The sequence below is a fragment of the Notamacropus eugenii genome, chromosome 1, assembly GCF_028372415.1.
Source record: "Notamacropus eugenii isolate mMacEug1 chromosome 1, mMacEug1.pri_v2, whole genome shotgun sequence".
Lineage (NCBI taxonomy): Eukaryota > Metazoa > Chordata > Mammalia > Diprotodontia > Macropodidae > Notamacropus > Notamacropus eugenii.
Window position 1 is genome coordinate 406,312,746 of NC_092872.1, and position 24,628 is coordinate 406,337,373.

General features: G+C 34.7%; 1 protein-coding gene across 5 annotated transcripts in view; it reads left to right on the forward strand.

Annotated features, from left to right (window-relative positions):
- Nucleotides 1-24,628, forward strand: part of CPEB4 (cytoplasmic polyadenylation element binding protein 4) — an 80,659-nt gene that overhangs the window by 22,615 nt on the left and 33,416 nt on the right. For all 5 annotated transcript variants that reach the window (XM_072630994.1, XM_072630993.1, XM_072630995.1 and 2 more), the window contains exon 3: nt 4,933-5,014. In XM_072630994.1, the coding sequence (XP_072487095.1) occupies nt 4,933-5,014 (82 nt within the window). The remainder of the gene's footprint in view (nt 1-4,932; nt 5,015-24,628) is intronic.

Below are 24,628 nucleotides of genomic sequence, written 5' to 3' on the forward strand. Positions count from 1 at the left end.
ATTCTCTTCCACCTCTGACTTTCCAGAATCTTTTGCATGTATTGGTATATTTTTATATTCTGTTATTCAAGTCATATCAATGATCATTTATTAAACCTTGTGCAGATCACAATGGTAGGCATATAAGAAGATAAAAAATTTTTAAAAGATTTGGTTCCTCTTAGTTATTAGTGTACATATTGTATCACTCCTAGCTTGCCAGATACATGAAAACAAGAACTATATGACTGTCCTTTGTATTCCTCACAGGACCTTGCATAGGCTAGATGTTTAATGAATAATCATTTAATTAATTTAGATCTTTATATGAGTTTTAGTGGAAAATACAAATGTTACACTGGAGAAATTTGCTAGTGAGTTATTTTGGAGTTGGCTTCTCAACTGGCAGCATAGGTCATGAAACAAAATGGAAACATCTGTGTAATTTCATAAACTGCTACTTTCCACAAGGTATCTCAGAAATCATAATTGTCCAAATTCCTTTTGTCATTCTATGAAAGGAGTGGTCTAAGATCAACATTTCACATTTATTTATTTTAGTAGTTTTGGCCAAAGGAATAGTAATATATAGAAGAGCGAAAAAAATGTACAGACAAGAATTGGGTAGAGGATATACAAAAGAAGAAAAGTCTGAGCAATTAAAATATACTTGAATTTAAGATATATTTCTGTTCCTAGACTTGTTTATCCCGCACTGGATATGAAAATTTCAAAGGATATAGGTAGTATACAGAAAAGATCATGTTTCTCTAGCTGTGTTCCTCCCCAACTAGCTATAAAAGGTAGCTTAAAAGCCATCACATTCTGTGGTGCTGTGAATGAGAAATTATTCCAGATTTACCATCTTTTATTAACCCTCATGTCTTTCGAATTGCATAACTAAAATCTTCTGTACTCCAGAAAAATTGATGAAAATGTTATTTGAAAGACAGGAAACTAAAAACATCCTTGCCTGTCTACCCTGACAGTAGCCCTTTCTATTCTGGATCACATCCTCCTACCCATCTAGAGATGAAGAGAATCAATTAATAAGCATTTATTATGAGCTTGCTATGTACCAGGCACTGTGCTAGATGCTGTAGATACAAAGACAAAAAAATCATCCCTCAGGGAGTTTACATGCTATGGGGAGAGCATATACATAGAGAACTAATAAAAAATAAATACATGGGAGTTTTAGTACAGGCAGCTGAGGGAATCGGGAAAGATTTCATGAAGAAAGTAGTCTTCTGTGAGGTAGCGGTAAAGTGGAGAACATTCAGGCATAGAGTGCACACAGTGCAAAGGCACCCAAATAGGCAATGGGCAGAGTGCTGTTTGCAAAGAACAGCAAGACCTTAAGAGTATGGGAAGGGGAATCTTTTATAATAAAGATGAAAAAGTAGGTTAGGGTCAAAGCTGTAAATGGCTTTGAAATCCAAAAGAGTTTGTATTTGATCCTCAACAATTGTTTGCCACTGGAGTTTGTTGAGTAGGGGAGAGAAATGGTCAGACCTGAGCTTGAAGAAAATGACTTCAGTAGCTATGTGAACAATAGACTGAAGACTAATCTTGGGGAAATAAATTTATATTCATACTGCAATAAACTTCAGGGTTCTTCTGAACTCCTTATTTACCAAGAAAAGATTAGAACTTGAAAGGAGGTATGTTAAAGTCATTATCTTGCACAAGGGGATACTAACATCAGATCAGAAACAGCTCAGGTAGATCAAGTGCGTGATTAATCAGTGGAAAGTTTTTATTTTTGTTTGTAAGAGAAACATAAAGGAAAACAGAATTAAATGAAAAGGGAAAGAATTGACTTTGGAAAATGTAAGGATGACCTCTTGTTTCTTTAAGGTCATATTGGACGTGTGTGTGTGTGTGTGTGTGTGTGTGTGGTAGATGCAAATTTTTTTCCTACTTACTTTTAAAATGTCATTTTGAAATATTTTTATCTCCTCCTCCAAACCTAGCAAGCTTTAGTTTTTCTACCCTTCTTCATCTAGAAAAAAATCCAAAGCAATTTGTGCACTGTGTATTTTAGGATTCCTCGCCCACTTTTGAATGAATCTTCCTTATGCCAGAAATATAGTCCAGCAGGTGTTTTTTTTTTTCCTTCAGCACCATTTTTAAATAAAGGGAAGTAAAAATAAATAATTACTGTGTTAGTTGAAAAAATAAAAGGATGAGATATAATCATTTGCATTACTAAATTCTTAATGGCATCAGCCCTTTATACACAAAACTTTTTGGGATTGCTTTTTAAGGGCTGACAACTTGCTCATCTAATTTGAAGGAGATGCTGATTCATCTGTCCTTTACTAAGGGTACTAAGATCTTGATTTGTTAAAGCTTAGAGGGAATAGCTCCCTAACAAATCTTAAGCATACTGTCCTACAGCATCCCTGCTTTTCCTTGGAGGAGGTTTCATCAGAATAATGAGACTAGCCCCTGCTTGGGTGAAGATATTGAAATCATGTCCCAATGCACTCAGAACTCATTATACCAAATTATTTTTTATAGTGGGGGTAGCATGTGTTTTCATTGTCTTCACATTTAGGTTACTGACCTTGAAAATAAATCAACAATATTATAGAGCAACAATCAAGGCTATCTGGTATTTGGTAAAAAATAGAAAACTAGAGCGATGGAAGAGAATAGGAATCCCATAAAAATGCAAATTGGTGTAAATGGTTAATATATAATAAAACTATTGATGTTAAATGATAGGGAAAGAAATCATTCAATAAATCTTATTATAAGAATTGGGCACCAATATGTGGGAAAATACAACAAATAACAGGTGAAATGATGAATTGAAGACTGAAGAATGGAGAAAAATGCCTCAATTTCAAATATAGAAGAGTGTTGAAATTACTGGAGACAAGATTGATGGATTTGGTTGTATAAGAATAAACATTTTTCTCAAGATGAATTCAATTCAACCAAAACAAAATTAAGAATAGTAATTTAATGAGATGTTTTTGATGAATATGTGATAGCGACTAATGTTACATCAGAATTTACATAACAAATTATTATCTAGTCTCAAATGGACAAATTGACAAATAATAAGAATGGGCAGACCGTAACGGAAGAGGACAACCCTAGCACTTGAAAAAAAAAAATAACAGCCTCAGTAGTCATTAAAGAAATAAAAACTAAAACATTCATACCCATCAATTAGGTAAAAATAAGTAAAAGTTATAAAATTCAACATTAGTAGAAGAAGTGAGTACACTGATAGCATTACTGATTGTTATAATCATTTTGGAAAGCCATCTCGTCATTCAAAATGAGTTGTAGGACAGGTTGGGAAAGCATCTCAAGAAAATAAATTTCAAAAAACCCAACTACTTAGACAAAGATGTTTACTATAACATTATTTTTAATAATAAAAATATTGAAAGCAACCTAAATTCCTAGCTGGGGAATTTCAAAGCAAACTGCGCTAGAACAGTGTAATTGAGGACTATATTGCCATGAAGGATGAACAATAAAAAGGATATATGCAAATATCAAAAGATCTAAAGGAAATGCAACAGAATGAGAAAATTAGAACTAGGCATGCTGTATGTACACTCCTATGAACGTATAGGATTCATATGTTTAAAAATATCCAAATATATACCTGTAAAAGGATGACTTTTTGAACAGATGCTGTGATTGTATTTGCCTAGTTTGATTAAACAATAGCAGCTGCTCAATAACAGGAAAAATATTTTTATGAGAATGTTCCTTTAAAATAGTTGTAGTAGTTTGCTTTAAATCATAAGCACAAGGGTGTTACAGTGGGTAATAAGTTGCTTTTGATACTTAAATGTTTAAGTTGATTAAGGCCAGAGAGATAAAACAATTCTACTAATCTCTGCTGCCTATGTTTAGAAAATGATAACGTATTATATTTAAGTACAGCCTTGATTATATGGAAGGAAAAAACAATCTCATAATTTTTACTTTTCTTAGACTATGTAAAATTAAGGATATCATTTGTTATTTATATTTCTAGTATTCCAGCAAGCATTTAGTGGCTTTACAATTTAAAGATTTAAATTGTGGAAAAATTCTCATTGTGAAAAATACCTTCAGAGAGGCAGTATAGCATGCAGTGGGTAGGATTCTGGGATTAGAGTCAGGAATTCCTAACTTTAAATCCCTCCTCTGACACTAGCTGAATGACCAGAGACAAGCCATTTATTTATCTTTTTTGAGACTTAATTTATTCATCTATAAAATAGGGATAATAATGCCTTTAATATCTACCTCAGAGAGTTATGGGGCTCATATCACATCGGATAATGTACAGCACTTTGTAAATTTTAAAATGCCATATATCAGGCTGTTGTGACTGTTATTGGACCAGTTAATCCTGTTGCTATGAGGAATTTCTGGTGAGGAAACTCCTTCAGCAGTGCAGATGGACACCTGTAGTGCAACATGGAATCTGAGAGAGTGCCTGGGGGAACTTGAGGGTAAGAGTATTTTCCCAGTGTCCCAAAACCATTAGGTGTCAGAGATAGGACTTGAACATAGGTTTTCCTGATTCTGAGATTAGGTTCCTTATCCAGTACCCAAACCTGACTCTGTAATTATGATGACATGGGTGCTGGAGCTTATCTACTTAACCCTACTAAATAAACACTAACAGTTGCTTAGGAAGAATTTAAAATGTTTTTTTTTTTAAATTTCTATTGTTTGTATAGAATATGTAATTGTGTTTTCAATGGAGTCGTTGATAGGGATTTACTTTATTCTACTCCTTACTGGCTCACGGTAGTACTGGAGTTTTAGAAGTATTAATATAAACAGTTTGATTTTGGCTTACCTACAGAGAAACTTAGTTTTGATTCTACATGGACAAGAATGAAGTTGCTGCTTTAGTCTATGCCATACTTAAATATTCAAATAATAAAATTTTTAAAAGTAGTTTGTCAATGTTTTTGTTTTCAGGAGCGCCCAAGGACATTTGACATGCACTCATTAGAGAGCTCACTCATTGATATAATGAGAGCAGAAAATGATTCACTTAAAGGTAAATATAACTGTTTTTCTTTAATAAATAGCTGAAAATAGTAGTATGTCTATAGTATAAAACTAATACCCTGTTCTGACAAATGTGATAGATAATGTACTGCAGCTTTTCAGTTTTATCAATTTGAAACATGTGGCTTTTTTCATATCTGAGGCAAAACATACTTAGTGCACATGATTATATGTTTATCTGAGATAGTGAACATAAGCTAGGTATAGTTTAAATGTCTGTATTTAGGGTTTAATTTTTTCCTCCCATTTTTGTTTAACTAGGCAGCATGTCATAATTTAAAATAAAAGTTTTGTAAGCTCAGAATAGTTTTCCAAGTAGTTTTCTGAAAGAGCTCTGAAACCTGGGAGTTTAGAGATCTAGGTTGTTTTAATCCTGGCAAACTTTGTGACCCTGGGCGACTTATTTAATCCCTCTGGGCCCCAGTTTCCTTCTCTCTCTTAAAATTAGGGGTTTTGACTAGCTGATCTCTGAAGATCTGAAAATCTAACAATAAATGAGTGTAAACCCTCTGAAACAGAAGTAGTTTCCTCTCATTAAAGCCATCTTTGATCTAAACAAACCTTCTAATAAATTAAACATATATATCTGATCATTTTCATTTCTCTTTGGACTTAGTTTATTATATAAAACTAATTTTTCAATAGTGATAACTGTATCTTAAAAGTTTCTTTTAAAAATATCTGGAAAATAAATATATATTGCTAAAATTATGAACACCTTGCAAAAATTTTGTGAATATGGACTTTGAAGAGGGTTTTTATTTGCTTTTGATTAATTTAGAAATTCAAAATGAAGCTTATTGGAAAATTAATTCAATGTAAGATGAATATAAAATAACTGAATAAATCTGCATTAATTACAACTAACAATTATTTTTCATGATTTAATGATTAAAATTTTAAAAGATAAAGTTGCAGGCAGAATAATAAGGTCATTTTAGAAACAACTGCATGCTATTTGTTTATTTCTTAGCATGTCACTGAGTCTATTTGAGCATCAATTCCCTTCTTCCCTCGCCACTCTCGCCCACACTTTAACATTAGGGTTTTTAACCAAATGACCACATGGTCTCTTCTGGGTCTAAATCTTATGATAATAAATAACAGCAAATCGGCTATAATTACTAAGAAGGGAACCTCCTACTAGTACGGTAGTTGTAAGTGAACAGTAAATAATAGTTAATAATGCTAATAGCTAGCATTTATATAGCATTTTAAGGATTGTGAAGGACTTTACAAAATATTTAATTTTGTTCTCATAACTACCCTGTGTGCTATTATTATCCCCACTTTACAGACAAGGAAACTGAGGCAAATGAGAAGATGTCATATAGCTAGTAAGATCAGAGGCTGTATTTGAACTCAGGTCTTCCTGATTTCAGGTCCACTGCTGTACAATCATCTAGCTAATATTATACCAGTGGTACTAGATTAAGCAAATTGGCTTATCCTGCCTTTTTAGTGTATGTTTTGTCTGCCTTAGTCTGTATATTTGTATTTTTACTGCATCTGTTTTTCTCCTCTTTCCTATTATTACCAAAATTAAGTTTCCAGAAGTTAATTCTGAAAAAGTGATGCCTAAAATATAATGAACATAAATGTCTCTTCAGATTGTTACAGAATTCCCTGTGTTCTCATTCCTGATTCCAGTACAACATTGTATTGTGTTAACTGCCCTAAAACATCCTATGCATGTCAAATGATTTTTTCTATGTTGTTTTTAGGGTGAAAAAAAAAACCTTAACGATTAATATATAGAGTTAAATTATTGATTTGTATTGATACTAGATTATTATCTCAAATTGTTCACTTTATAATATTCAATATTTGTTGCTGGACTAGTATTAACAAAAAACTAGGTTTTGTTTTGGGCTGTTCTTATTATGGTTTCAATTCTGATTTAGTTCTACAGAGCTACTATAAATATGGGTAAGTTACTCCTTAAAGAACAAGGCCCTGTAGTAGTCATGAAAATGTACCTAATGTGACGGTGTTTCTATTTTTGAGAATCAGCGTGGAGATATTTTAAAAATTGAATAGCCACAGCTTACTTCTTACTACAAGAATCCAATTCCTTTGTATGTACCCTATTTCACCCTGGACATTCTGGGCACTGGTTCTGTGAGGTCAGCAATGAAATATATACCTTCTTTAGAACTAGTACTTTCAAGGTCTGAAAACTTAATTAAAATAAAATTAATTTCAGAGGTTTTAAAATATGATGTCTGTGAACGCAAGTTTGTGTTTAACTTTTTGGCTTTGCTATTCTGATCTTTCCAAAAATAACTTCAGCATGTTCTGCAAGTAGTAATTAAAGTGACTCTGTTTATTTTTCCTCTTTACTCTTCATTGGCAATTCACATGCATATGATTCCTTTTTGGCTTTATTATCAGTAAGTCCTGTGCCTAACAAGAAAATTCAAAGTTAAATGACAATTAGATAGAGCGTTGTGGTTTTAGGGTGGTTTGGTTTATTTTTTTTTAAAGTATGAACTTAACTTCTGTTCTAGTTGGAAATTGTAGTTAATGTGGTGACAGCTCTCTACCACATACACAAAAAGTGACATTCCTATAATCCGCTTCACACTTCGTAATGTGAGTTTATTATTGAATTTCTTTAAATAAATGCTGCCAGTCCAAAATGACTTATAATAATATTCACATCAAAAACTATTTTATATTGTGTTTTGATAAAAGTTTAAGAGACGTCAGTTATTCAGAGAAAAGCATGAAGTGTCTTGTTACAAAGCACTGTGCTTCTTTCTAGAAGATGCCACAAAAGCATTTAAATCTCCTGCCTTTATAAGTTTTACTGTCTAGTAACATGTTCTGATATACAAATAATTATATATACTCCAAAATTTTTATAATAAAGTTTATTTTTAAAACATCTAAAAATTTGAAGGATATTTTCCTTTTTTCTCTATGTGAGGTTTTGTTTTCCTCCATCTCCCTTCTTCTTGTCTCTTTTTCTTCCTTCCATTCTTCCTTCCATCCTTCCATCCTTCCATCCTTCCATCCTTCCTTCCTTCCTTCCTTCCTTCCTTCCTTCCTTCCTTCCTTCCTTCCTTCCTTCCTTCCTTCCTTCCTTCCTTCCTTCCTTCCTTCCTCCCTCCCTCCCTCCCTCCCTCCCTCCCTCCCTTCCTTCCTTCCTTCCTTCCTTCCTCCTTCCCTCCCTCCCTCCCTCCCTTCCTTCCTTCCTTCCTTCCTTCCGTCCTTTCTTCTTTTCTGTCTTTCCCCATATCTTATCTCCATATCCTTTCTTTAGGCAGCTGCCACTTCTGTATGTTATTTTTATCCAGGAGATTGTGTGTTGCCTTCTGCATAACCAATGCCAGTGATGATCTGCAGAAGCCCTTCCCTGGAGACTAATTTCATCTTCTTTACAACATACTCAGCCTTCAGGAACTAAAAGCCTGCAAGAGAGACTAATTCTGAATTTGGATGCTCCAGATGGTAGTTTTTACCCTGCTGCAGTCTTATTAGGCTTATCGAATATTTTCTTCACCTGGAAAGAAATCTTATTCTACCAGTGTAGAATCTGAAATGATCAGTTAGTGAGTGTTATGGTTTTTATATCTCTTATGTTTGTTCTAGGTGGAGAAGTTGTAAGGTTACTGCTTAGACACAGCAGCATGAAATAGATTAAAGCCACATGTGCATACATCTGTTTTTAGTGCATTAAAACTTAAATTATAAGCTGCCAAATGATTCATGAAAACCTATTATGCTACATATAGTAGGGAATATCTTTATATATTAAGTAGAATTTGGGGCTGGGGCGTGGGTAAGAATCTAGGCTTGATATTAAAGAAAGGGGTCAGCTGAGGTGAAACAATTCATTGTATGAATAGAAAGGAAACAGAAGATTCAGTATCTGAGAGAAGAAACAGAAGAATGTGCATAAATGTAATCAAAGACCAAACTGAATTAAATAATAGATGATTTCTTAGTATCAGTAATCTATTTGTTCTTCAATGATATACTAGAAACTAAAGTAAAAATCCAGCAAAAGTAACTTATGAAAATTCCATATTTGAAATGTAGAGAATAATTGACTTAATTGTGGAAAAAGGTAACAGTATGTGTGTGTGTGTGTATATATATATATATATATAATATGTATGTATATTGTTTTCTCCCAAATATTATGGAATATTTTCTGCTTCGTATAATGTATATGAAAATACAACTTTCATGTTCTTATATCAGCATTTGATATGCTGACTTTTAAGTAATTTCATAATTTTTCCGTTGGAATTAATAATTATATTTGCATCCAGAAATTCAGGTGATTCAATAAAGCTGCATTTATCAGCGGGAATCCAAGGAGCTGACTCCAATCTTGATATATGTATAATATTATGTTGTGGGTGTGTGATAATGCATGGTTAAGCACATTGCCACCTCCACACCTTTGTTATCTCTTGTTAACCTCTGCTCTTTTAGTGTTATTTCAAGAGAGGTGGATGTATTCCAAAGACATTGTGTGTTACTCCTGGTATCTGAAGGAGTTTGGACTTTTCATTACTAATTGCTTTATGTATTTTTTTCTCTTTTCTTAGCTTAATGCAGTGAGTTTTGGAGTTCCTATTTTTAATTGCTGAGGATTGGTTTGAAATAAATATATATGTGAGCGGGCAACTGATGATCCATCTGTATCTCTTCGTTGCTAAGCACAAAATTTTGTAAAAAGTACCCTCAAAGAAAATGTACTTTAGTTCAAAGTTTAATAAACTAAAACCTGTTTCATTTACTTAAGATTAATCTCATCCCAACTACTTTAATTTTTTGGTGATGATCACTAAAAGAGAATGACAATTATGGCTACTTTACATTTTCTAACTTTATGCTTAGAAAGAATTTGTCCTATTTAGACCTTAAGTTATCCTATGACCTGGCATTATACTAAATTTCCTTTCATACACAATCTTATTAGTGCAAACTGCTCAACCTTAACTTTTTCAAGGATTACTACACACAAATCTTCAACATTATACACATATATTAAGATTACAGTCCTCCATGCAGTCCGCTGATGCACTCAAAACTTTGGAAATTTATGGTGCCACCTGAATGTCTGGATGTAATCACAACTCATAAATCCAATGGAAAAAATTTATAATTACTTAAAACTCACTGTAATAGATAAAGGGAGTCCTTATCAAAATACAGAGACTAATTGACTTAACTATGGTTAAGGATAATGCTTCTGCATTTATGAATATTTATGATCACCTGTAAGAGTTGATAAGATAATTGAATTGAACTGACTTTGTTGTCTTGTAATATGTTTGAATCATTCTACGAATAAATTTAATTAGAAAACCTCAATGGAACCTATGATAAAATGGGTGATTTTTAGTTTTCCTTGCATACAGTAAGAATATCTCATATTTAAACTAGTACAAATGGGTGGAGAGAATATATCAAATGTGATGACAGAACTGATTTGTCTCTAATACTTTTTACCATAGGTAATTTAAAAGGGAACCACTTGACAAAACCTGCTCAAATGGACCTTTCATTTAAGGGAAACTTAATGGGCCATGTAATAAGAACTTCAAAGAAGTAGATGAGAGAAACTAGCTAATTTATACCTGGACTTATAATCAAATTACTCTTTCAAAATAATTAGTTACATAACAGCAAATGCCTTCAGGCTAAACGTAGGAATTGTGAGAATGTCAAAAAACTCCAACTGATAGGACATGCTGACTTTTAAAATCCAAAAGAAAATTTATTTCTTGAAGACCAGAGACAACTTAACTTTCTATGATTAACTTTAAATGATTAGTTTTGTTTTCTTTTTCTTTTTTTTAAGACAAGTAAGAAATGTGGAATTAATTAACAACACAGTGATCTCAAGAGTAATTCTAGCTAATATTTGTGTAAAAAGGCAGCTAGGTGTCACAGTGGACAGAGTACCAGGAGTGCCTGGAGTCGGGAAGACTTGAATTCAAATGTGACCTCAGACAGACACTTACTAGTTGTATGATCTTGGGCCAGTGACTTAACCCTGTTTGACTCAGTGTTCTCATCTAAAATAAGCTGGAGAAAGACATGGCAAACTAGTATCTTTGCCAAGAACACCCCAAATGGGGTTACAAAGAGTTGGGCATGACTGTACAACAACAACAACATATTTGTATGATACTTTTAAGGTTTATAAAACTATATGAGTCATATGTTAGGCTTTTCTTCTTGCAGTTATTCACTTTCCTACATGAAATTGGTTGCCTTTCTTTAGCTACATTATAGTGTCTTTGGGAGTTATCTGTTCTTGAGGCTTCATAGTCTTTGTTCATTTTTGTTGTAAAATATTTGAGGAAATGCACTTTTAATTTCAAAATGTGGATCCTGTTCTCCTTTTACTTTAGTCTCTGAAGAGGTAACGCTTGTCTTTCATATACTGTTGAGCTTGTTTGATTGTTGATCTCAGCCAAGGTCCTCTTGAATCCTCTGATCCAGTATGTTGGCTGTCTCTCCCAACTTTATGTAGTTCTATGTTCTATGCTCAGCATGGGGTGCCCACATAAGAAAAGGTGCTATGTTCTTTGAGCAAAGCAGAATTGAGACAGCACAAAGTAAATGCAGGATGTGCAAGTTTGGGATATCTACTCCAAATATTCATACGGACTATCTGTGCCCAACCTGTGGTAGAACATTCCAAGCTCATATTGGTCTGATCAGCCACAGTCGGACACACTGAAATTTCACTTTACAATGGTGATGTCATTTTGGTCATCTTCGAAGATCCAGGACAACAACCAACCAATTAGTCCCTATAATCATTCCCCCACCATTTTAATCTTTTCAGTCTTACCCCATGTGTTGGTTCTTTTCTTGATGTCTCTAAACATAATCAGTGGCCCCCATATTTAAAAATCCCTCATTTAGAACCTACTATTCTCTCAAATTATTGTCCTAACTCAGTTCTCCCTTTCATAGCCAAACATCTAGAAAAAGAGTTATGATGATACTATTTATATAGCACTATAAGGTTTGTAGAGAACATTTTGAATACATTATCAGAATGAGCCTAACAAAAATCCTGTGAAGTAACTGCTGTGATTCTCCCCATTTTACAGATGAGAAAACTGAATCTTAGATCAAATGACTTGCCTAGACTCACACAGCTAGAAACTGTTTGAGGAAAGATTTATGCTCAGCTTTTCTTGACTTCAGGTTCGGCACTCCAACCTGCCTTTCCAACCTTGTTCCACTTCCCACACACTAGAATCTTGTACCATCTTCTACACAAGACCTTCCCCAGTTACTAATGTCCTTGCCACCACAATGATTTATTTGTGATATGTGTGTATGTGCATATGTGTTGCACATATGCATATGTATATGCACATGTACATACATGCACACAGTTTATTGTCTGTATGTATATACATAGAACATACACTGTGCCTATATATACACATATACAACATACACACACACACACAATATACTTTATGCACACCGAAACACACATCTTCCTCAAGAAACTTAAGAGCAGAGATTGTTTCATTTTTATCTTGGTATCTCTAACTCTCCTCAGCACTTAGTGCAGGGCCCAGTATATGCATAATAGGCATTTAGTGGTTAGTATTTCATACTGTGTTTAAAAAGGTAATTCTTTTGTTCATAAATGATCTAGGTAAACATTCAGAATATCAGCCCTTTAAAAGTGGTTATCTTTATTCCTTCTCTTCCCAAAGAACTGGATTTTTAGTCAGAGAACTTTGGTTCAAATCCCAGTTCTGCTACTAAATGCCTGTTTGACCTTTAGCAAGGCATTTTCCCCCTTCCTTGGTCTCATTTTCTTTAAAAAATGGGGGCCTGGACTCTCTTCTCTACTATTCCATCTAACACTAAATCCTAATTTATTTCTTAGGAATTTCTTTCTTTTCCATTTCAGTTATGTATTTTATTTATTGTTTTGTATCCATCATTAAACTTTATATGTGGTCCAGCTCTTTGCAATAACTAGACCTCATAATAAAGAGCTCGTGTCTGTGTAGCACTTTTCTCAAAACTCTGTAAAGTAGGTAGAGTACCGTTATCCCTGTTTAACACATAAACATAGATTTTGATGTAAATGACTTTCCCATCTTCAGAAAGGGGCAAGTGTCTTATCGAAGGATACAAACCCTCATCCAGACCCAAGTCCCATGTTCTTACATATTTTGCCAGGATAGTTTTAGGTCACTTTTTAAATATATCATGTTGAGATTTAAAAAGAAATAAATGTGTGAAGGAAACAAGAAGTAGTTTAATTTGGAAACAGAAGGTAAAGAAGACTAGACTGGAAGTAAGGAGACTTGGATTCTGCTCCTGGCTCAATGGTTTGTGTCACTATGAGCAAGGAACTTTATTTCTCTGACATCAGTCTCTTTCCTATATACACCTAACATAGTGTGTGGCACATAATAAGCATTTATTAAATGCTTGGTAGTTGATTAATATAAAGTAAGGAGGTTGGACCAGATGACTTATATTTTCCCTTTTAGTTCTAACTTTTTATCATTCTAGGTGCCTGTACATTTTGTGGCCAAAAGAGAAGTTAAAAGCTTTAACATGGGCTTCATGTGGCTAAACTTCCTGAACTCATCTGGCTGTTTCTTGAATGGTTTGGATGATACCAAGTGATGCAAACCATAGTAGGGGAGTTCTCAAGAACTGCTCAAAAGTGGAAATTTACTCAGTACTTAGGATTCTTATAAATAATAGCACAAAGAACATATCAAAATAATAATTAGCTTTTAAAGTAGATGTTAAGGAAAGAAGTAGGTTTTTGTTTCTTTCTTCCTGCATGCCCCCGCATGTTGCTTCTGTAATGGAACATTCTAAAATTTCCTTTCCTTTGGGCCTTTGATTAGTGTTGCTGTGTCTGCCTGCCTGATGGGATCTGGGATTCCTTTTTGAGGTAACCTTGTGGGTGAGGAAAAAAAGAAGGGTAAATGAAGGTGTGGCACATATTTTATTTTTATTACTAGGGTGAGATTTTTGGCCAACTTTTAATCAATTGAAACTAACCATCATCTGGTTACTTGTTTGCTTTCAAAGAGGGTTTTGTATGATTCTTTGGAGAGGCTATGTTCGGTGCAGGCAGGGATCACTGTATTGCAGTTGTTGCTTGCTAAACTTGTAATACTTTTACAGGTTGTATTTGCAGTAGTCTTTTGGTTAAAACCCCAGGGAAGACCCTAAGAGTTGTTTGTGAACTTTGGTGTATACTTTTGATTGTGTCAAATGGCTCCTCAGTAATGGCTTTGGTGTTTTAGTGTTGGTTCAGTATTTCACGTATATTTCTGAATGCTGATACGACCTATTTGCATATTACCTCCTATTAAGGTTTGGAAGAAGCCTAATAATTTACTATTATTTTCTCCTATCCACAAATTTTGTGAACAAAATTATAGATAAATTTGCTTGGCCCCAGTATATCTCTCTGTCTCTATTTCTATTTCTGTCTCCATACACACACATATATATGCATATACGTACATCTATATAAATTTACTCATATTTATAATGTGTATATTATATATAATAATGTTACACACATATTATGCACAATATGCATATATAATATTTTGCAAATATATATTGTAAATGTGTTATATGTATATTATAGGTACTATATATTATAAATATGTATGTCATATGCATATTATGTATAATATAAATATACAACATATAATTTGCATGTTAAAATACATAGAATATATCACATAAAATATATTATGCACTATATATAGATAGAGATGTATGCTGTGTATTAGCAAATACTTGCTTCCCAATTATGCTAAATTGGTAAAGAGTACAGCATAAAAATAAGAATCACTTCACAATATAGATTCTGCGTCACTTAAAAACTTGTTTATGTTCAAATCGTTTTGTTTTAAACGATTTCCATTCTCAAAATCTTGTTTCATTGTTGCCCTTAGTGATTGCATGAAGCGAGTACAATATAGTTGATTAAATTTAGAATATTTGAATATGAGCTTTACATAAATACTTTACCTTTTTTAGCAGTTTATTTTGTGTACGGAGCTATTTTGTGAGATAAGTAGGGCCTTCAGGAAGAATTCAATGTAGAATTTCATGTTAGGCTCTTGGGACCTTTTTTTTTTTGAGACCTATCAGGATTCTAAGATATGGTGTGATATATCAGAGTATGAAAAAAAAATTACATATCATAATTTTCAGAGAAATGTTAGTGATAAATTGACAGATTTCTTTTTTGCATGTTCTTGCATTTGAAATTAGTACTGTGCATTCATACTTCAATGTGTGCGTACACATCTAACCATATGTACAAACTAAATGGCAGTATTTTCCTCAAAGGTAAAATTTGAATACCACATGTTTAGTTTTCCAAGGTTTGTCATGTATAGATATTTAAGGGAATTTTTTAATGTGTAAAAATGATGACATCCATCAAGATTATGTCAGTACTTCAGTGGACCTGTTCGGCTTTACTTATGTGGGGACACCTTTCAGTGATGCAGATCACTGTGACTTTTGTGCATGTTTTCCTGTAAATCCTCTATAGAAGAGTCACACAGTATGCCTGAGGGCTTTTCCCTAGATTCCTTGACATTGCATGGATACCTGTGGGCCACACAGGATATCCCTTGATTGTTTCTCACAGTTGCTACATGATGGGCCCTTCTCTTTTTTTTTCCTCCTGCTTATAACATCTCTAACAGCATCCTTGATACTTCTGTGTAATTATGTTTGTTTATCCATATTGTCTGTAATTTTTATTTTATCAGTATCATTATGTCTTCTAAACGGTAATTTCTTAGAGTTTACTGTCATTCTATCTGAATTGTTGTACCCCTCCTAGGATATTAATAAGGGTCAAATAAAACTCTTTGTGGTGGAATTAATCCAACAGGGAATTGCCTGAAGTCTTTCAATGATTCTGTCATATCATCTTGGCAAATATTATTCGCTAACTTTCTTTGAAAGAGAAGTTTAATGCAAAGGCACCTACTTTATAATTCTTATATTCAAGACTTTTTTTTGCATTTTATTTGGCAGTAAGAAGAAGGGACCAGTTGAATAACCATGTCTACTAAATTATCACTTTGTGATAGAGATTTCTACTTAAAACCTGTCTACAATTTATTTTTGTTATTCAGAAACTCTATACCCAGTTTGTGAGTTATGTCTTTTTATTCTCTATCCTTTTCCTCCTCTTATTATCATTTATAAAACTCAAATCACTCTAATTGTTGCTTATTAAGAGTAAATGATTTGGTGAAGGAACTGTAACTACCAAAATTAAAATGTGCTCCTTGAGTCAAGATGTCATTTATCTGTGCTATATCTGGCTTTATGTAGAATTGAAGATTGATTTTATTTAGTTACATGTTATGGTTCCTTGCTAAAAACAAGGCTTGCTTAGTTCCAGGTGTCACCTGGTAACCAGCCTATTAAGAACATTAGTGGGGCTCTGAAGGGAACCTGGCTCCCTAGCCTCTTTAAAAGGTAGCTGTGATGATGCCGGTTGCTGCATATAGGGAAAGGGAAGAAGTCAACTAATTAGTAGAAATTTTTTTTAGTTCCTAAGAAGCCAAAAGCAAATGCAAAGAACATATTATGGAGAAAAACCCTACTTGAAGAAAAAAATATTCACTATTGAGTTTTGTATTCTGATTGAACTATACAGTGTCTCTAGAACTATGGTTGTATGAACCAAAAAATGGCTTCTGTTTCTGATTAATTGCCACTGGAAGTACTTGGTAAAACTATGATTAGAGGTTGTTAGTTTACACCAAACCTTCCTGTGTATCGAGAAACTGAAGACGAAGAAGTGGTTTGGGAACCATGGTGCCTAGTACCTGCTCTGCTACCAGCTAGTCATATAACTCATCAAAAATTAGAACTGGATAGGACCTACTTTACAAGATGATCTGCTCAATATTCCTTTTGTTCTAGATGATAAATCTTAGGCCAAAAGAGTTTTGTCCCAGCCATGTAGCAAATTAGTGGTAGAACTGGGATTCAAACTCTGTTCTTCTAACATAAAACTTTATAGTATACTCTTAGGCTAGTCACTCAGTTTACTGCCCTAGCCTTTGGTTTCCTTGTTTTTAAAAAGAAAGCATCAGTGATCCATATGGTCATTACCAAGTTTTAGTTTGAAACAAGTGATATGTCTTATGTGTGCATATGGTAGTACCTTTCCATGGAAGTCTTATCCATCTACAGCTAAGTGGTACAGTGGATAGAGCACCAGGCCTGGACTCAGGAAGATTTGAGTTCAGTATGGTTTCAGATACTAGCTATGACCCTGGGCAAGTCACTTATCCTCTTTGCCTCAGTTTCTTTAACTGTAAAATGAGGATAATAGCAGCACATGCCTTGCAGGATTGTTGTATCAGATGAGATAATATTTGAAAAGCATTTAGGACAATGTCTGGCACATAGTAGGCACTATATAAATATTCATTTCGTTCCCCTACTTTCTGCAGAGAAGCCAGCTACCACATAATTAAACAGCAAGGTATATAGTATTTTTGCCCCTTTGCACCCTCTGACCACCAGTCCCATGGCTGTATCAAAGGTTAATCAGTGCTTATGCATATGTTTTCTCATTGGCTACAGTATCTTACTTCTTTACTAGAAGTTACTTGCGTGCAAGCTCTTAAGACTACCATCTTTCTACCACCTCACTTTTATTGAGCTCAGGGGCTCAGTGACTAGGCTTAGTTCTCTAATGAATGGGAGTATGGCCTGCAATATGCTCAAAAATTAAGAAAAAGGAGAAAATTGTTCTGAATCTTCATTTCACCTTAGAGAAACCTCCCATGACCTCTAATCTCATTCATAGGACTTAAATGATTTTTAATGACCATATGATTCATTGAAGCATAATAAGTTAACTATGAATGAGCAGTAGATTTACCCTCTGTTCCCATGCTGCTGGTTCCAATTGTGGTCTAGGTTCCTGCCTTGAGATTCTTGCCCCAATCACCATAGTTTTCTAAGATCATTTCCAGCTCTTTTGTACTGCCTACTTGAGCTACAGAGACATTGGTAAGATGTGGGATGTCTTTCTCCAGGTGAGCAGGACTCTGAACATAACTAAAGGGTGGCGGGGGGAGGTGGAAGGAGCTAGGTGGGTAGAGAAGACCTGAATGTCGATAGGATAAATCTCACCCTGACACCTGATGTTTTACTTGACTGCATCTCAGTCTTGAACTCACCATCTGGAAATGAATGTAAACTCTACCACTATTATTCCAATTAATAGAATTTTGAAGGCTTATAGTTTTTGACAGTTTGAGAATAGCATGTAGCTATCAACTGGAAAGCTGAGTTTTTGCCCCAGAGACCAGTGTCCTGGAAGGGCATCATTCCTTCTCCCAGAGGACATGCTTTTCCATCCCTAGCTTCCAGATGCCTCCCTCTAACAGACTTGATATTTCCCTATCCCTTTCGTGTGCCTCAGACTGTTGTCTTTCCATGTTTTGTGGCTGTGATGGCCATAAACACTACTCTTTTTCAGGGTGTCTTCTCACAGTAAGGGAACACTTTGTTGTCTCTACCCACCTCCTCCATGGTCTGTCTCATCATTCACACCAAATCTTGGGACCCATTCTTATAATTAGTGATAGCCTCTCCAGGAATCTCTTCAGGAAGAGTCCCAGCCAGGCTTCATTTTACCCTCTCACACCACCTTCTTCATAACTTCATCTATAATCTCCTCTCTACCAGCTATACCTGTATACCCTTTCCAACATGCCTCCAGGGACCTTGGACTATAATCAGATCAGCTGTGTCAGTGCTTAGGTGGGGTCTTCTTCATCCCAACCCCTGTTTTCATTCCAGTCATACCTCTTTCCAATATACCTGAGCCATACACAGGATTCCTTTCCCTACCCCCACACTCACTGAATTTGTTCCAGGTGCCAGGTTGCTACTTACAGCTTTATCACCTTTCTTAGGTTTGCCTATTCTGTCAACAAACATTATTACATGTTTATGGTAAATGAAGCATTGTGATAGGTATTAATGGGGAGGTATGAAGTTGAGATAAAAACAAGTGAAGAGCTAGTATAATAGAATGGTCATTGGAGTCAGGATGGGATAGAATTCTGTTTTGGTTAAGTCACATACCTTCCATGCAACTCAGATGATCATTTCTAAAATGGGGATAATGCTTCAATAGCTATGTTATGAGTGAAGCTCACTGTAAACCCTAAAACACTATGTGAAATGAGTTACTGTTAGGAAAGCCATATTTCCGGCCTCTCTGGATGTGATAGTGAGGTAGAAGCCTAAGACAAAAATACACAACTCTAATTCACAGTAATACAGAAACATGTTAGAGAAGTTCAAAACCAAATTCTCTGTAGGATTTGGGTGAGGAGATTGGTACTGAAGGTGGGAATCAGCCAAAGTTGTGTGGAGGAGATGGCATTATTTAAGTGGGGCTTCAAAAGTGGAGTCAGAATTCAGCAGGTGCAGTGAGGACACTCCAGGCTTAGGGAACAGTGTGAGCTACAAAGAGAGTCATAGAAGTACAGGCCATGTTTAGGGCCTGTTGAGTCTGGTGTTTATAAAGGGCAGTGAATGTGAGAAAGACTGGGAAGGCAGGGCAGTGCCAAGTTGTAGAGGGCTTTGATGCCAGCAGAACTTGAACTTTGCTCAGTCGGGAGGCACTGAAGAATTTGGAGCAGAAGAGCAGCATGACCAAATTTATGCATGACTCAGATTGTTTTGGCATCAGTCTAAAAAGAATGGTGAATCTGTCACATGAGCCTGGGTGCAGCAGCATTACTGTGACATAACTTGTGCTGGGAGAGATGTGCAATGATAATCTACATCAGAGCTTTTAAGTTAGGATTTTTCATAGTTGAACTTTAAATTTTTTTTTTTTTGAGAAATGCCCAGAAATGCTTTGTGTAGAAAGCAATAAGATCTCCACATTTCTGTCAATGAAGAAACCGACTGTATGTCATGTAGGTGCTCCAGGAGTCTAGTAGCTGCTGAGAGATCTACAAGGTCTAGTCTCTTCCTGGCGTAACATCACATAGTGAAGGTTGAGATGAAGAAAGATACTGGTAAGTATTTGTTGGGTCCAGTACGCAGCTAGTGAAAGTGTTTAGGCACTGGGCCTGGAGTCAGGAAGACCCGGATTCAAATGTCACTTCAGGAACTTACTAGCTGTGACCCTGGGCAAGTCATTTAAACCTCACTTTGCCTCAGTCTCCTCAACTGTAAAACGAGGATAATATCTCACAGGGTCAAATGAAATTCAAATATAGTCACTATGTAGGATAATGAAAGCAGGGCATTTAGATAAAACAAATACTTAGTGTTACTTGACATGTAAGTAAACATAAATAATGAGTTTTTAAAATAATTTTGAGTGTTAGTGTCAGGACCATATCCTTGTATTTTTTTGCAAGAGTGGTTTGGGATGGATTTGGCATGACTTTTCTCTGTGTAGGAGTAATGCTCTGTTTTTGAAGAATAATTGTTGCAAAGGAAGTAACCCTGTATTCTTTATGGTTTTTATGGCAAACCAGGGGGAAATCTGTAATTTTGTCTCTGGGTTCATTTGAAGAATGTGCCAATATGTTTTATATCTCAAGTTCTTGATCTTTTAAAAGTGACATAACTCGTTTATAGGAATTTTGATAAGCTTTATAGCTAGCCCTTTTTCATAAACCATTCAGTTCAGATAACTGTTTTTTACTTATTTGTGACAGTTATCCAGTTTGTCCTTGATTGTTTCGCATTACATTTTATTTTTTAAAAAAATCAACAACCATTTATTTTCTTTTTCTCCTCTCTTCTCCTTCCATCCACTTCACACACATGAGAAAGAGGATGAGGGGAAACTGAAATAAATATGCAGAATTGAGGAAAACAAATTCCCGGTTGGCCATATCCAAAAATGTATGTCCTCTTCTGCATATTTTAATCCATCTCCTTTTAGTCAGGTGGCGGTTTCTCAATTTTGACAGGTGTAATTTGACTGCTAGCTACTATGCATACTTGTTCATTATCTTGAAATTCTCATTAATTGCTGTTGTAAAGTCTCATCTTGCTGCTGTTCTAATAGTTTGGGAGATGTAACATTCATAGTACTGCTGACTTCTGTGAAGTGATTAAAAATACCATTCCATCCCCAATGGTTTATTTGGGGTTTAGGAATGCTTCCTTGGACTCTTCTGCTGATTTTTGTCCTTTGTCTTCCTATGGCCTCAGATCTTAGAAGCTTTGAAACAATGTGCCTTTTCTGGGTTAAAACCAGAGAGAATCTTTTCCTATTGAAATGCTTAAGAATTTAAGTATCCCTTTCTAATAAGTCCCTTTCATTGCCTGTGGATGAGGAAAGTATCTCTGCCTCTAAGTAGATTTGATTCTTGGCAGTTTGCTTATTTGTTCAGATGTTTATTTGTGCCACAAGATGGAATGATGTTGAAATAGTGTTGAGTTAGAATATGGGACAGTATTAGTGAAAGAAGCTTGACACATGAAAAAAAATGTATGTTGATAGATGTTTGCTAGATTTTTCTTTAGTTTTAAAATGTAGGCACTGATGTCAATGGCGTAAGAGTATATTTCAGACTCTTAAAGAGAGTCAACAAGCTATAATAGAAATTTTGAACAAATTATTTTAACTCTAATACTGTGGTTATACAAGAATTTCATATTGTAAGCTTGGTTTTTACAAATGAACTATTACAAAATTTACAAAGTAGAAAGTAAATTTGATACATGCCTTATGAACCTGATGGTCCCCCTGGCATTATTTTACTGTCAATAGTAAGTCTGGCCCATGGTCTAGTTCAGGGTAAGGCTGGCAAAAAATAGAAGATGGAAAAAGGAGAGACAGGTGGAGACCCTTCCCACACTATACTCTTGACTATAGGCTAATTTTATTTAAGAGCACAGTTTTGATATGCCCTAAAGTGAAATCTAATACAACTATGACTCTGGACCCCATATTAATGAACTCTTCTTCCCTTTTGCCAGAATTTTTCAGTACTTTGCTGAGGATTATTCTGTTGGAGTAATTTGGTTTTAGAATGTAAGTTAGTAGAAAGTAGAGTTTGATTTAATAGAATTTTTACCATCCAGTTTATAGAAAGACATTTCTTAAGTACCTTGATTGGTATTTCATTTGTATATGATGACACTTGGGGATATATAAGCAAGTTAAGTTCAAAAACACTGAAGTCTTAGGTTACATTCTAATCTTAAATTATTTTTTTGAATTTAATATATACATTTCTAAAACATTGTAAAAATTGAGTTTAATTATTATTGAATACACAGCTTCAAAAATATAAGGTATAAGTATCTACCATATAAAAAAGACATGGGTTTTTTATTTGTTTATTTGGGTTTGGGTTTTTTTGGAGGCAATCAGGGTTAAGTGACTTGCCCACGGTCACACTGCTAGTAAGCATCTGAGGCTCCATTTGAACTCAGGTTCTCCTGATTCCAGGGGCTGGTGCTCCATCCTTCACACCACCTAGCTAAACTCTAAGGGTTTATAATCTAATATAGAGAAGGCTTCAGGAAGTAATTGAAATATTTAACTGTAAAGGTTAAACACTGAAATATTAAAGATATGTGTGTGTGTTCGTGTTTGTATGGAATTTGGTAGGAAAATGTTCCCAAATTCTCTAGAGAAGCTTACTTAGGCATTCTCTCTGTCTTCTCTTTCTTTTTTCTCCCTTCCCTTATCATCATAGTCTTGTAATATAGGCAACATTCCATCCCCATAGTACCCTGCCGATACAATGAAAGGAGGATGGTATATTACCTTATCTCTTTCCATAGGTCCATATTAGTTACTATATTTACATAGTGTTCAGGGTTTTTGCTGTTTTATCCCTGTATTGTGCTGCACACACACACAATTTTCTTGTTTCTGTTTCACTGTGTATTAATTCAAAGTTTCCTCATTTCCCCAGATTCCTTATATTTGCCTTACAGCATTATAATGTTCCATTAAATTAGCATGTATGACATAATTTGTTTAGCAGTTAGCAAAAACTAATAAATAGTCACCCACTTTGCTTTCATTTTTTTTGCTACCACAAAAGTGTTGCCATAACCTTTGGTATATTTGGAGCCTTTCTGTCTTTGATATGCTCAGAGTATATGCTAGCAATAGTATCTCTGTGTCAAAGAGCATGCACTGTTCAGTCACTTTTCTTACATGATTTTATATTGTATTCCAGAAATGTTAGACCAATTTGTAACTGCCAACAGTATAGTAATATGTCTGTCTTCTGGGAGAAGTTTTATTTGAGGATATGGACCCAAGACTTGGAATGATGGATGTGTCAGGCTCATAGGATAAAGGAGACTATCTCAGAAGAAGGGTGGCGGTAGTAATTTACTTCTTTTAGCCGGGGAGAAGAGAATGCAGGAGATGGAATAAAATTGACTTGCATAACAGGTTAGAGTAATCATGAGAGAGATGAAAACAAGGGAGAATGTTGGGCTTGTGTAAAATGTTAAAGCCCAAAGTTAGGATATTAAGTATGATGTATATAGTAGTCAGCATGGAGACAACAAGGTTTTCAGAAGTGTGGGATACAGTCAAACTGGTGGGAATGAATAGATAATTTTTTTGGTCTTTTCTTAGTTTGAGGACCAGGGGGAATAAAGGAGAGAAGGACTTGTGAAGAAGGCATTAGGAAAGGTCAGGGAAAATGTTCTGTTTCCACTGATTATATTTTTGGCAAAATACTGGAGTTGAATTCGTGAAGGAGTAATAATTAATGGTAATTTTCTGAAATAGCACAGACTGCCTTCATCCAACCCCCACTTTCCCTCACAGTACTCAGAGACTTATGAGTTTGTATTTCAAACTGATTGTAATGATTTAGAAATATTTGATTTTAAAAAGAGTTGCCCTAAGAAAAGTATAAATGATTTTCTTGGTCTTATTTCTGAGTTTAAGCAAAGAATTCTTCCCAAGATTGAGGAGCAAAAAGTTAATTACAGTTAGTTTCATTCTTAAAATAATTGCTTCAATAGGACTTCACAAAAAGCTTTAATAAGTGTTCCTGTCATATTTAACTATTCTTACTATCATTATCACCTTCAAAAGTTTCCAGTAGGCTTGTTTTTGATAAAAGGACCCATGTATTTGTTAGGGCTAACTAGCCTTGGAAGATTTTCTTTGTGAGTCTTCTTAATTCATTTACTCTATGACAGTGAAGTAAGTTAAAATAAATGTTCCCTTTTAGCTATATTTTATATGACTTCAGTAGGGATGAACATGAATTAAATCTGTTATAATGAGATTTCTTTAAAGTTGGAATATCTTCTCAGTAATTATAATATTTTCATTTTTAACCTATTTAGGGACCAAAAAAATCTTTGGAACAACATGTTGTCAAATATTTTATCTAATAATTCATCAACAGGAAGGTTTTAAAGCTCGGTTGCCTAGGGTATATTCTCTGTGTTTGGATACAGAGTTGACTGCAGCTTATATAAAGTAATTTCAGAGTCTGTTTTTACCCAGATTTAAAGAGTCATCAGTTTTGTTCCTAAAATCTCTCTCCCTAATAAGGTACTTAGACATTTGACAAATCACGAGATGTATGCT